The sequence below is a fragment of the Egretta garzetta genome, unplaced genomic scaffold, assembly GCF_000687185.1.
Source record: "Egretta garzetta isolate BGI_Z169 unplaced genomic scaffold, ASM68718v1 scaffold7, whole genome shotgun sequence".
In the NCBI taxonomy this organism is placed as follows: domain Eukaryota; kingdom Metazoa; phylum Chordata; class Aves; order Pelecaniformes; family Ardeidae; genus Egretta; species Egretta garzetta.
In genome coordinates, this window is record NW_009260350.1 from 2,745,227 (window position 1) to 2,758,961 (window position 13,735).

The window sequence follows — 13,735 nt, forward strand, 5'->3', positions numbered from 1 at the left end:
ACTCCAGCGGGAATCTCCTTCCCCCACCTAACTGGAAAAAAAAGGCCTCGCCTGTGTCTCTCTGTGTGTATACATATATATGTGTGTATGTATATAACTGCATTTATATATACCCGCACGTATGTGCGGGTATATATAAATATATTTATTTGTTACACACTCAAAACGTGCATGTGTGTATACACAACGAAGGCAGATTACAGCCCAGCAGGCGCCCGGGGGGTGCCTGTGCAGTGAGCAGGGCTGCAGGTGCCAATCCCAGAGGAAATTGGCCTTGTTGGATCATGCATGCGTGCAGGGGTTGAAGCAGCAATGGTTCCTGCTCCTCTCTGCCTTTCCCAAGGAGATGGAGAGGTGAATCTCACTGCGCTATGGTGAAAATGACTCTATGCGTGTGCTTCTTGCAGATGCGCCTATTTGAGCACTGTGATCCAGGTGCGTTACAATCATCCAGCTTGAAGGACCTGTGATGAGTTTGAAATTTGGACCATCTTGGATGATCTGAAGGACTCCATGTATGAGATGTCTGCACCCTCTTAAGCTTCCCTCTCTCCCACCGTGGCACCTTCCACCTCTGGTTAGACCTGTTGTTCAGGTACTGTTAAAAAATGTTCAAGTGTTGCAAGATGAAAAACCCTAATCCGGAAAAGGTAGGACCAATCAGTATTGAAGCTGAGTGCCTTTTGGAGCAAAGTCCATTTGAATTCTGTCTGATCTTAAATCCATAGGACTTTGGGCAGAACAGATGATTACATCTCAGGAAGTCCTGCATCTTCAGTGCTTAGCATTCATGTCGCTGTTTCCTTCATGGCTGATGCCAGAAGAAAAAGTGTCTCTCCACAGAACTGCATGTCATTTTGGAACATGATTTCACCCCACATTACAATCTAGTAGACTGCTAATGGTCTAGAAGGGAGTGACAGATTTTCCAAGTTTTAGAGTTATCTCCACACTGACTCTAGCTCTCAGCTTGTAGCATGGGAAGATGGACAGATTTCTTTATAAGCAGCAACCCCAAAGTTGTTCACAGGTGGGACAGCTCTGCCTGCATGGGTCAGCCTGTCTTGGCATTTTCATCATATCTTAATTGCTGTTTTGGGTAAAAAGAGGATAATAGTATATATTAAGTCAACAGAAATACTGTTAGGTTAGGATTAAATAACACTTATCACAGGGAAAGCATAAAAGATTCCTGGAGTACTAAGTGTTGTTACTACAAATGCAGCTTTAAAAAATTGGGGGGGGAAAAATCCTTTAATATGTTTTTTTTACTGTAAAAAACTTACAGATCCTTATAAACGAATTTTGTCCGTGAAAACAAAACACAAATTGGAACATATAGCTAGAGATTAAAAAACTGCTGGGAGTTACAAGATCAAAATCTGTAGTTAAGAGAGTGTTGGTAACTTAGGATATCAGAAAACTTTGGTTAGAATTAGATTTCTGGTACTCGTGATGGCTTCCTGCATCCCCTCCATAAAATGCCTTAAAAGCTGTGTTTTTCCTGCCATATATGATTATGCCAAATTTTATTTACATAGATACGTGTGTATTTATATTAACTGTCAAGGGGATGTCCAAGTTGGCATCTCATCTTAACCTCCGTGTTCTCTGTCAATGATGACTCAAATCCAGTGTTGTCTCTGATCAGCCCATTCAATGGGGTTCTTCAAGACCAGATGTTGCAAGCCAAGAGTCTTTCCCTCTTTTTGTAAATGTTAACATTTTTTTTTTCTCATCTTGTTACAAATTCAATACAGTTACCTGTGTAATTTAACTGAAGTACCCTTTCTTCTTTCACTGTTTTGTAACTTATCTTCAGGGCTGGGCAAATTACATGTACTTTTACTGCAGGTGTATGTGATAAACACAACTGTCTGTTTATGTACTGTGAACTGCGTGATTTGGGCTTTATTAAGGGGTAAAATTTGAATTTAATGCAATTTTGCATGGGCTAGTGGGTCACTGAAAGTAAAGAATGTGAATGAAAAGGTGAAAATATAGGTGAAAAAATAAATATTCTGTATTTTCTACTTCTCAGCTTCCATACCTCTGCTTACAGACAGCTAGGAAATGTTCTCAGAGCCATTGCGCCTTTACAGAATACAGATACAGGGCTACACACTTATTTACATACAGTTATGCAGTATGAAATGTTATAAATAATGTTATAACTTCTGATATTCAAAAGTATTTAGAGCCTTTTACATTTTATTCAGTAGCTATCGTAGTCTAGGGCTGAGTAGGATCAGACTTCAATATTTAAAGGATGTCTCTCTAAATCTTCTATGAAATGCTTGTGGGAATGTGGACAAATCACTTGCAAAATTAGCCCATTCCTCAGGTTTTATATAACTAATATAACATTAAGCAGCGTAAGACTGTTTGTCAGGTACTCTACTGGGCCTTGATGATGACGATTCTGTGTTCTTCTTTGCTTTTGAATTAACTTTATTTTGAAAAGGTGTAATGTCTTTGAGGTTGTTCCCTTAAAATTAGACACTTGAAAGCAGAGATTTAAATAACTAAATAAAGAACTTCCCTCCTTATTCTAGAAACAGGTCCTGATGTTAATACAATTTCAGTACCTTTTCATTTCCCAGGCCAGACCTTACTTTCTTTATGCTGACAATTCCAAAATGAGTGGAGCAGGAGCATGTGATCTTTTGCATATGTGCATATTATTTATGACCATTGTGCAGGGTTTGCTAATGGCATTTTTGTGGTCTAAAAGGAATGGGTTGCTTATTCAAAAGAATTTTGTCATGACCTCATTGATTCTATTTTTTCTTTAAAAATGTTTATACATTTTCTTTTTTTCCTCCCTCTCAGTTTTGCTGAGTTCCTTCAGAAGAGGAAGAAGGGATTTCATTTCCAGAGAGCGTGTGTCGATTCACATGTCACATCGAGAGCTGCTCTGTTAGGTGTCCTCAAGTTCTTTATCAGAACATGTCATCATACGGCTGTACACTCCTCGAGACCGCCACATACGGCAAAAAGGGATCTGACTAGTTCCTGCCCTGCTTGGAGACCTGTGTATCTGCGCTTCCATTTGCCAGTTGAAAGTTGTTTCTTCACAAGTGCACTAAGAAACAAATGCAAGCTTGAGGTGCTCTTTCAGAGAAGCAAATGATTTATGCCAGCCATGTCACTAGCTGAGTGGGTTTTGCAACCCTCTGACTCTGTGGGCCTGTGTTAGTAGTCACACTGGGAATTGTTGACCTGCAACGTTAATGTTGAGCGTGTTGTGTTTTAAGGTTTTGAGGAAAATGCAGAGACGGCATAGCAGCAACACTGACAACATTCCTCCTGAAAGGTAAATCTTTTTCCGTCTGTTTTCCTCCATTTTCCTCTCCAGAGGGAAATGTTCTGATTTAAGTGTGTGGTGAGTTTTAGAAGATGAAAGCTCAAAAGTGAGAAAGGCCTATACTTCCTGTGCATGTAGCGTGGCCAGGCTTTCTGCTGGAGCTTAGAGAGTTTAGAGATGGATTTGCTTTTCTCTTTCATGTCAGTTATTGACTGCTGCCAACTACAGTGTTTCAGGTTTCATGATGTGGTATGACACATATGGAGGCAGTTGGCTTAGCATAGGCAGGATGTTTTGGAGCTCTAGAAGAGCGATTCGTGTCACAGTCCTACGGGGATCCTGAGTGCTATCAATCAGAAAGGATCACTCTGTATGAGCAGAGGGTATTTATACTTCTGTTATGAAGGTGTTTTAAAAGTCTGCTGGTCTGAAGCTCCTAACTGCTATGACTTAGTATTTTATAAAGATTTTGGGTGATCCTTTACATCATCCCAGAATCTGTATCTAGCTTCATGTATGTGAATATTGAGAAGTAGAATACTTCTAATTCGCTTCTGTAATTATAACATCAGCAAGGGAGGCTTGCCACTGTTGTTGTTCTGGTACTAAATATTCCCTTGTGCTTTTGCAGGGTTAGAGCTTGACTCTTTTTTTTTATTCCTAAAGAAGAAACTAATCTAATTACTCTAAGACAAAGATGGAACTAACGAATTTCATTGCTCTGGCTGAGCTGAGATAGTAAGTGAAAGATCGTGATCACAAGCAGTCACTAAGTGTTTCTTAGTGGTTTTGCAGGTAGAAGTGAAGCTTGATGTCATAACCACTTCTAGCATGGTACCATTCTTAATTTCAAGGGAAAAGAAAGCCATCTTCAACTTTTTCTGCACGATGCTGCCAAGCCCCAGTGCAATCTGTGGGTTTTATATCAGCAGGCAAGCCTGGGGCTTGAGAGGCACATAAGACGGTGTATGGGCCCTCTCATCTGCAATGTAGAGCTCTCCAATTCTGTACAAACTTGTAAGGCACTTTGGGGTCTATTTGAGTGGTTAAAATATATTCAGGATAGGTGTCTATTACTGAGTGCAAAAGATAAGCAGAGTAATGTCCATGGTTTTTATAAATGCTTCTGTTTTTCAACAGGGTAAATACATATTGACAGTAACATAGGGTGAAGGTTTTCTAACTGTAGAATGAAATGCCATTGCCCACTAGTCTTCTGTTAACTTCTGTTAACTTCGGCAGACTCACAATTCCATCCTTGTTTATTTGTTTTTAAATATGTCCCAGTAAAAAAAAAGTGCCTTTATCTGTAACACTGGGTTCCACCCAATTTGTTTCTTGTGTTCCCACACATAAGTACTGTCACGCTATGTCCCTGTCTTGTGTATACATCCCTGAATTGAAATGTTAGGTGTAAAATCCAAGATCTGGGTGATGAATATTTTGATCCAAGAAGAAGTGTGCAATATCTTGTTGACTTGATTCCTTGCTGGAGCCCGTGGTGAGACACTGGGAATGGGGTGTTGCTATAAAAAGCCTTATTAGGAGTTTACTCAGTGGGAAGGTATGCCCTGAGAGGTTTGAAGCTATCTCCAGAGTGCGATGAAAGGCAGTGCTCTGTGCCCTGTAAGATGCCTGGGGAGGCTTTTGAACCCATGGGAGAGAGAGGGTTAAGGGCCCTGTATGTGCCTGCATGTGGTGTCTCAGCTTGTGACCACTATTTCTAAAGTTAGAGATCTCCAGGGATTAAAATCAAGAGAGACTGAAGCTCTGCAACATGCCTTATTTGTGGGCTTTGCCTCTTGCTGAGCTTTATTTATTCTTTACTCTCTTTGTGCAAGTTAGAGAGGTATTTGTTGTGTGCCAAGTGTTTACTGCCTAATGATTGTTCTACTTGTTACCTGTATTGTTCCCTGCCACCTAACCTTTACAGGTATTCGTTTCAGTATCACAGTACTGAGTTCAGGTGACGAAAGCTTATTTTCTTTTGGTATTAGGATGAAGAAAGACTTTCTTTTTGGAATCTGTCTATAATCCAACAAGCTCAGGAAAGAATCAGTGCCAGATCTAACTCTGTCCAGTGCCCAGTAATTTGGGTACATCCATGTCCAATTTGCCGAGAATATAAAAATGAACCAATTTCTCTTAACGCATGAGCACATCCTTCACTTATAGTATTTGTTGGGTCAGGGGCACACAAGCAGCTCTCAACGCTTCTCTTCCCCAGTTGACTCTGTCTCTTGTTTGTGTTACTCATCAGCAGGCAAGTAGCAATCATCCCTAAATAAAGCCAGAAGATCTTAGGGGTAGGCCATTTCTTTGAGTTAGCTTGATTAATTTGGTTGCACTGTGTAAAGTTACATGGGGTTTTGTATGTTTTTCTTTAAATATTCAAATCATTATAGAAGATGTTGAATTTGGTATCAGATGGGTTATTTGTTTTCTCCAAAAGTAAAGGGGCTGTTCGGGAATTCTGTTCCTTAGATGAAAGAGCTGGTGCATTTTGATCAGTTCTTTACAATTACTCTGGTCTTGCCTTACAAGTCATTACTGGCCTCTAGTTCTGCAACTGTGACTTTCCAACAGCAAATAGAGTGAAAAACATCTGTCATCTGGAGATCTATGTATTCTGATAGTGTGTGAGGAACTCTTAAATGACAACAGTCAGGACTGGGCTAAAAGACTGAGAAGTTCTGCGGCACTCATTTTTGTTTAATCACTTTTCTCTAATCTCCATCCACTGCAGAAACCGGAGCCAAACAGTCAGTTCTGAAACCAGCGTGGATGAAAGTGGTGTTTTTGAAAGTCTGAAGGCTGAAGCTTCCTCACCACAACAGCTGTTCTCAGGCCTGGCAGGTATCCCGTCGGGCACCATCACAGCCACGCCATTCCAGTCAGGTTTGGTTCTGGGCTCTTCAGCCGGAGGGGGGGAAGTATTCATTCAGATGCCAGCCCCAAGGGAGGAAGGGACCAGTCGTACAGAAGGAGCCCCGTTTCACCACCGGCAATCATCCCATCATTTCCACCATGGCCATCACCGGGGTTCATCTCTACTGCACATGGCAGGAGGGGACCGCCATGGGCATGCTGAGGAAGGCAGTGACGAACAAGCTGGAACTCCAGCCCCAGCTCTTTCAGAGTTAAAAGCTGTGATCGGTTGGCTGCAGAAGGGACTTCCCTTCATCTTGATCCTCCTGGCTAAAGTTTGTTTCCAGCATAAGCTTGGTAAGCATCTACACTTTTTGTATTGCAAGTGTATTAGAAGGTGGTTAGGAAGTTTTATCATGCTGTGGTGTGTGATACATTTATTCACATGATAGTGGCTAGAGGTAGTCTAGCATGAAGGGGACGTATTCAAATGCATGGCATAATGCATTTCATAAATTCACCCTACTTTCAGTCCAAGCTGTTTTCATCTGTGTCAGTCCCATGTTTCCTGTCCTGACCCGTGGGAGAACAGTTCTATACTATATATAGTTTCTATATATAGTTTATATACTATATATAGTTCTATATATAGTTTCCTAATCTCTCCTTGACATTCCTGTAGGGGGCTGACGATGTCACTGAGGCTTCTCCCTCAGATCTCTTTCTAGGAGAGATGGGGAGAGCTTACATTAGTGATGAGCTAAGGCCTCTGTGTAGCATAGAAGGGCTCAGAGGGATGAGGCACTTGTATAGCTAGAAGGATGGTAGTTGTGCAATCAAGCCAAACAGCATCAGCAGTTACACATTGCAGTCATGATCATCAGAGTTCCCTAAAAAATATGTCTATCCAGGTTGCTTTAATAGTACCTGAGTGTTTTAGCCCCTCAGTAGTCATGTAAAATCTATTCATCTAATCCTCCTCTTACTACAAAATTGTATGTGTGTCATGTCTGAGGGTCCTTACTCATTCTGGGAGCAGCATACTGAGATTATTATCCCAGGGAAGCCAGTAATGCTTGAGTTTAGTCCACCCACAGCTCTGCCAGTATTCCCAAAACCAGGTATCGATTCATGTCTGCAACATCTTGCTCTTTGGACCTGCTATCCTGTATGGTTTTGATAGTGTCCCCTGTCCTTCATGAACTGCTGAACTGCTATTGTAATACTGTCATCTAGCTGTGTTCTATTTGCGTGATGCAGCCACCGCTTGCAGCACTTCTGTTCTCCTGCAGCACAGGACCTGACGTTAGGACAGTGTTTGTATTGGGCTGCGTGGCAAGTGCTCACTGCAGTAGCTTCATTTTCATTTAGCTTGCATTTGAACATTATATGAGGCCAGACTGCCCTGTTTTATTTGCCTATACATTTTAATTCCCAGTGCATCCAGAATATCACCCAGTGAATTTTTTTGATAGCTTGAGATGCTGATATCAAATAGCTTAGGACTGAAGATCCTCCTACTCAGCCTTATATACTTTGACAGTGTCTTTCCCTGCAGGGATTGCTGTGTGTATTGGTATGGCCAGCACATTCGCATATGCCAACTCAACACTCCGAGAACAGGTTGCTCTGAAGGTGAGTATGGCATCTTATTCTCTTACATTTCCAAACAAAATTGCTCTTTATATACAAAACAATGTCTGTGTTGAACCTTCTTTTGCAAGGTAGGGATAAATGCCATCATATGGATACAGATTTATCAGAGTAAGAGTACTGTGCTGTAATCCTCCTCTTCGTGCTTCTCCCCATTGTTTCTCTCCCACAGTTTCCATCCTGTTCTTTTGCGAAAGTGTGGCATAGTAAAACGAAGAGAAGAAAGGTCAGGGATATTGTAACCTGCTTCTTGTTCTGCCAGTGATGGGCAGTGCATCTTCAAGCACTTCTCTGCACCTTTCCCCATTATATACAGCAGAGGTGCTGAAACCTATTTCACTGGTTCATGATGAGATTTAATTTATTAGCATTTAGATAATGTTTTGAGATGTTCAGCTGAACGATGCTGTAGGTATACTGCTTGTTAGTATCTTTATAATGCTCTGTTGGTAATATGCTTAGAATATAAAGAAACCAGATCTTTTCAGGTCTTACGATCTTCAGTGTCAGAATACTTCAACAGCACTAAAAGCGCAAGACTAAAATTGCTTTTTTGTAAAAATGACATGGGTGGCACAAGTGTATAATTATAGCTACCAGCAGCAGTGGAATAAACATGATACGGTGCTGAATGAACAGATAAATTGCACAATCATGTAATAGATTGCTGTCGCCTTGCACTTTGCACCTCTGTCTTTCCAGCAGTGTGCCCATTAATCCGCCTGCTTTAAATCTCAACCTAACATCCCTGGCTGTTGAATAGCTACAAAGAGCTATTTTCTTAATAAATCAGCTCACAAGAAAAATGCTGTGGTTTTTTTTTCCTCCCAGGAGTAAAATTTACTCACCAAAATTATACTGGGCCAAGACCCAGGACAAGGTCTTCTGCCATCCAGCTTCCGTCTGTAATGTTCCTTGCTTTTGAAATGCAAAGTTTCTACTTCTTTTGACCTTTAACTATTTCTTCGATCAAAAATGCATGTTCTAGAACCTCGATGCATTCAGATAACATTCATGTCTACTGCATGTAGCGATGGGTTATGTTACATTTGATTTAGCTAAGCCTTCTTGTAAGAGACTTTGGATCTATTTGTAAAACACCCCGTTCATGAAGTGTCATTCCAGATAGGTGGCAGCTCAGAATTGTAGTACAATATACAGAACTGTCTTTTTTTTTAACCTGCTTATCAAACTGCGTTTTAAGTATCAAGAGAGTTTAGATGTCCCAAGAAAGATCCCAACTTTGAAAATTGTGTTCTGCAAGTAAGGCTGTCATTTTCACCAGTGTATTTCCATTAATTTCTCTAAAGTTGCTTATTTGAAAAGGTTAGGTGAGTGAGACCTACTTCTGCTTGTGTTTGTATACGTCTGTACCTAGCAGCCTATTTCTGAGTCTTAGTCCTATGTAAATAAACTAATTACTGAACACTTAGTTGCATATTTATGTCGCCTGGGTTAGTCCTGCATTTTTCAGCAGTCGAAGGCTCAGCACAACCCTTGAGTCTTTGAATTTATCTTCTCTGCTTCTTTTTCTCGCTTAGGAGAAGAGATCAGTGTTGGTTGTCTTCTGGATCCTGGCCTTTCTCACTGGAAACACCTTGTACTTGCTTTACACATTCAGCTCTCAGCAGCTGTACAACAGGTGGGCAAACTTTGCATTGTACATGGTAGAAGCAGGTGGTAATTGCCAGGGAGGAAAAGAGGGAAGCCCACTTTTCCCCACTCTTTGGGAGGAAGTGTGCATACCTAAGGTATCATCTGCTGTCTTTGTTTCATCTTTGTAATACCTTTTGATGGAGGAAAAGAATGTGTGCGTTGCTTCTACCAGCGGACTATGCTCCTATCAATAAATGACATAACCAGGGTCTAAATGGGCCAGGGTGTGATGACATACTACAGTGTTGCTGCTTGAAACACGTGTCTTATGTGTCAAAGCAGGGTGGATGCTTTTTTATAGTGGGACTTCGGAATTTCCATTGTGACTGCTGTGACTGAACATAAAGAGCAGGTGTTGGAAGCAGATAAGAAAGTGACCCACTGATTTTCCTCTTCCTGTAATGTTTTCTTTTCTCTTCAGTCTATCAAGCTTTGAGTCTATGACAGGAGATAAACTGTAGATTAAATAGTAGTGTTTTACTTCAGTGGTCTCAGGGCTTGGAGGCATTTAGATCTGGAGCAATTAAGACAGCCTCCTCTGGCTAAAGCGGTTCTCAAATGCAGAAAAGTTAGTACCTATGGATTTGGTTCAGTACTATCCCTGCTTGTTATAAAGCAGTGATTAAATGACAGATAGGAAGCAAAGATACAGAACTTAAGCAAGGGGATGTTAGGAGTAGATAGGAAGTAACAGAGCAATATCAAACCTAGTTACTGGAAGAAGTAGTTTTGATATTAGTAGCTAAACCATACACATTATCTTCCCAATTTTATTTGTCCCACTGAAGGAGTCTTAGAACTCCAGACTGAAAATACAATGTGTGTAACACGCATCAGTTGGGTTATGGCTGGATGGCTCTTGGGTATGTTTTTTCTGTCATTTACTTCATTGCTTCCCTGCTTCTTCCCACCAACACTGTCTATGCAGTGGAAGAGTCGAGGTCTGCCCACAACCTTGGTATCCTTTGGAATTGCCCCTAACGTATTTTGGTTCGATCACTGGAAAGCTGTGTTTGTAAATGCTTCTAGAAAGGAGGAGAGATGAGAAGACTTGTATGTGTGGGTCCGAATGAGGGATGGCAAGCCATGGGATACTCTGTATAGGGCTCGTGGGAGGGAATGGAAGAGAAGAAACAGGTATGGCAGAAAGGTGTGAAAGCATTAAGAAGAAATTTGTTTGCACCACAAGGAAACAGTGTGTCTCTAAGAAGGTGGTTAAGGTTAAAAGCATGAATGGGACTAGTTTAAAATAAAGGACAGATCATCTAAAATAAAAGGGTTTCAGCAAACTGGGGACATCCTACACACTGTTCAGGGCGTGATTCATCAACAGTGAACAGACCGGGCAACAGGTTCACTGAAAAGCCCTATTCCTGCAAGTGTTGTAGTGGTGCCTGCGGTGTCATGCTTGGGCTAGTGTATCTGTTGCTTGCTGGGTGGGGACCTGTGACTATTCATGAGGCAGGCCTGTGAAATTAGAAATAGCTACTTCGGTTTTGTTTCTTTCTGGTTTATTTTTAATTTCCTGATTTATTTACTTTTCGCTTGTTTCTAGTGCATGAATAGTAGTAAAGTCTCTGATTCTGTTTCTGTTTTTAGGGTGTAATTTTACCTGTTGTGCTGTGCCAATGTTGTGAGTATTTTAATTTCATGTTCAGGCTTTTCATTCTGGGTTGGTTATTTTACTTTTGCTTTTTTTTTTTTTTAAGTTTTTGCTTTCTATCATGAGGCTTTAGTAGGTAAATATCCTGAAGAGGAATCGTGTTTTTCAGTGTGAGTAGGGTCCAGTCCTCATTGCTGCTCAGGTCAGTAGCTCCTGCCCATTGCTACATGAAGTTCTGCTGTCCTTGGATTCCCCTTCTTTAAAGACTAAATGTTCAGCCCAGTCAAAAACATTACCTAAGGGTCACTACCTTTTTGGATCTTTGGTTCAGGTAAGAGTTGCTAATTAACACAGCCCAGCTCTTAGCAAGCCACTGTCAGAGCACGACACACCTGAAGTTCTGACCTTTCTGCCATGTTTAATACAGTGCTTCCTTTGTCACCAGTTTGTTCATTCATTTTTGTTTCACATGCACAAATAGCTTTAGAGACTGCTGCCCCTGCAGTAGTTCTACCTGTGGCCAGCCAGCCTCAGAGGAACAAGACGTAGTCATCTTGACTTGGCCATGACTTCCCCAAGGAATCATACTTACTGATGACTTGGACTTCAAAGGATAAGCTTTTACAATCAGATCTGATAGAGCAAGCCTGTGGACTAAAGGCGCTGTCGTTAGACCAAAGGCTCTGTTACAGTGTGGATTGCAGGTTATGGAAATTACAGTCTTCCAGAACAGATTCTGTATGTGTTTGGGTCCTGTTTTCTGATAGTGGGCAAACCTGCTGACCTCAGTAGAAATGGGCAAGAACAGACAAAGTCAAGAGGCCCAAAGGAACCATGGGACTAATTTGCATGTCTTATTCCTATTGCCCTTGAGAGCTTCACTGAAGTTCAGTGGAGTGTCTAGGCTTTCTCTGGCCAGCAGTGAATACAGCTGGTATCAAGAAGCTTAAGTGAGGTTCTCCTCATTGGTATTTGAGCCGCCTTGTCATGCCTTTCAGCCTTATATTTCTGAAACCCAACCTTGAGAGGCTGGACTTCTTCGACCTGATGTGGATTGTGGGGATCGCAGACTTTGTACTTAAGTACCTCACCATCGCATTGAAATGCCTAATTGTTGCCCTGCCTAAGATCATCCTAGCTGTCAAGTCAAAGGTAAGAGTGCCTTTTCTTCTTGATATACAGCTATTTGTCTTTAATAATCTGATGCCTTTACAACATGTTTGCAGCATGAAATATGGGTGGAAGAACAAAAATAATAAAATCTCTGATAAAACTTCAGCAGAAAGTCACCTGGGTAGTGAGTTTTGGGTTTTGAGCCATCGCAGACCTGAGCAAGGGTTTGGTAATGCCAGCAAGTAATTGAAGTCCAGAGAGAGAGAGAGGTAAGCATTGCTTGAGAAGGAAGAGGTACTAGCAATGAGATAACTGCTTTTCTGGTTGACTTTGTTCTAAGCCTTGTCTTCGGAGTAATCTCTGTAAATAGGTATTTCTGAAGCACAGATCTCTTCATTTAATGTGAAAAAATTGCAAGTACTTGTCTCTTTGCCTTTCCACTTGGGTCAAAGAAGGGGAAAGTATTAGATTGAAGCTATTGATGCCGCAAAAGACAGCGCCAGTTCTAACCATGAGTGAAGAAATATTTTAACTAAATCGTTAACATACTTAAATGTTTATAAAATCATATGTAGATTAGGCCTAACTTTTGAAACTTTCTCACTACATTCTCTCTGTTGAAATACCTTTTCATATTTTTTTACTCTGACAGATCTGTCATGCTGTCCCTTCCTCCACTTAGTAGTATCTACATTTCAGTGGCAAACGCAGCAATGCGTATTATTTGCATTTGGTAAGGAAACTTTCTGGCAGCTGTTGGGATGAAAGGCACTATATAGATGCAAGATATTATCATTAATCGCTGAAAGTCTCAGGCAGGGCACTTAAGAGGATATCTAAACTGGGAATAGTTTTGCTTACAAATGACATGGGTGGCAGGGGAGTTGAGCAGTTTGTTCCTGCACAGCAGGGCAATTCGAGATGGTTATTAATTTATTTCTGGCAATTGTCCAGCTCTTTTTTTCTCTTCTTCTTCTATTATTATTATTTTATTTTGGGAGATTAATGTGCTAGGTCAGAGCATAATCCAGCCTGGGGAGGGAGGGAAAAGTGATGTGAATAGTCTTCCCAAGATAAATTGCAGTGTTGGAAAAGGTTCACAGCCTTTGCTTGCTTGTCTGAGAGCTATCCCAAGTACTCATTAATCCTTGTCGGGAGAGAAGAAAGAGAAGGGGTCTTTATTTGCAGCTACAGTGGGAGGCTGGTAAGATCACATCTGTCAAGGGCCTATAATGACTCGGAGCACAGATGCTTCATTTTTAATACCTTTTTCTGGATAGCAATATTTCTCACTTTTTTAAGTCCCTTTTTGTCTTAGGATGTTGTTGATGGTCTCACTGTCCCTTGACATCTGAGACTGCTGTTACCTACCACTATGGATCTGGATTTATTTTTATCCCCCTCTCTACACTGCATCCATTAAGCCAACCAGGGATGAGATCTGGTGTAACAAATTAAGCAAGATCAAACTGGGATAGGAGAGCTCCAAGAGAACCCCAGGATGCCATAGAAATTGTAACTGGTAGCCACATAGC

General features: G+C 41.1%; 1 protein-coding gene across 4 annotated transcripts in view; it reads left to right on the forward strand.

Moving 5' to 3' along the window:
- The window catches only part of RNFT2 (ring finger protein, transmembrane 2), a 38,366-nt gene continuing 24,631 nt past the window's right edge, over positions 1-13,735 (forward strand). For 2 of the 4 annotated variants that reach the window (XR_004842523.1, XM_009642848.2), the window contains exons 1-7: positions 1-63; positions 408-595; positions 2,833-3,316; positions 6,054-6,532; positions 7,734-7,810; positions 9,370-9,470; positions 12,086-12,239. Coding sequence is in view for 3 of the 4 variants with exons in the window: in XM_009642848.2 (XP_009641143.1) it covers positions 3,234-3,316; positions 6,054-6,532; positions 7,734-7,810; positions 9,370-9,470; positions 12,086-12,239 (894 nt within the window). In the remaining variant the exon portion in view is untranslated. Of the gene's footprint in view, positions 86-407; positions 651-2,832; positions 3,317-6,053; positions 6,533-7,733; positions 7,811-9,369; positions 9,471-12,085; positions 12,240-13,735 lie in introns of all 4 variants that reach the window. The other 2 variants (XM_035898352.1, XM_035898353.1) reach the window with 2 other exon arrangements.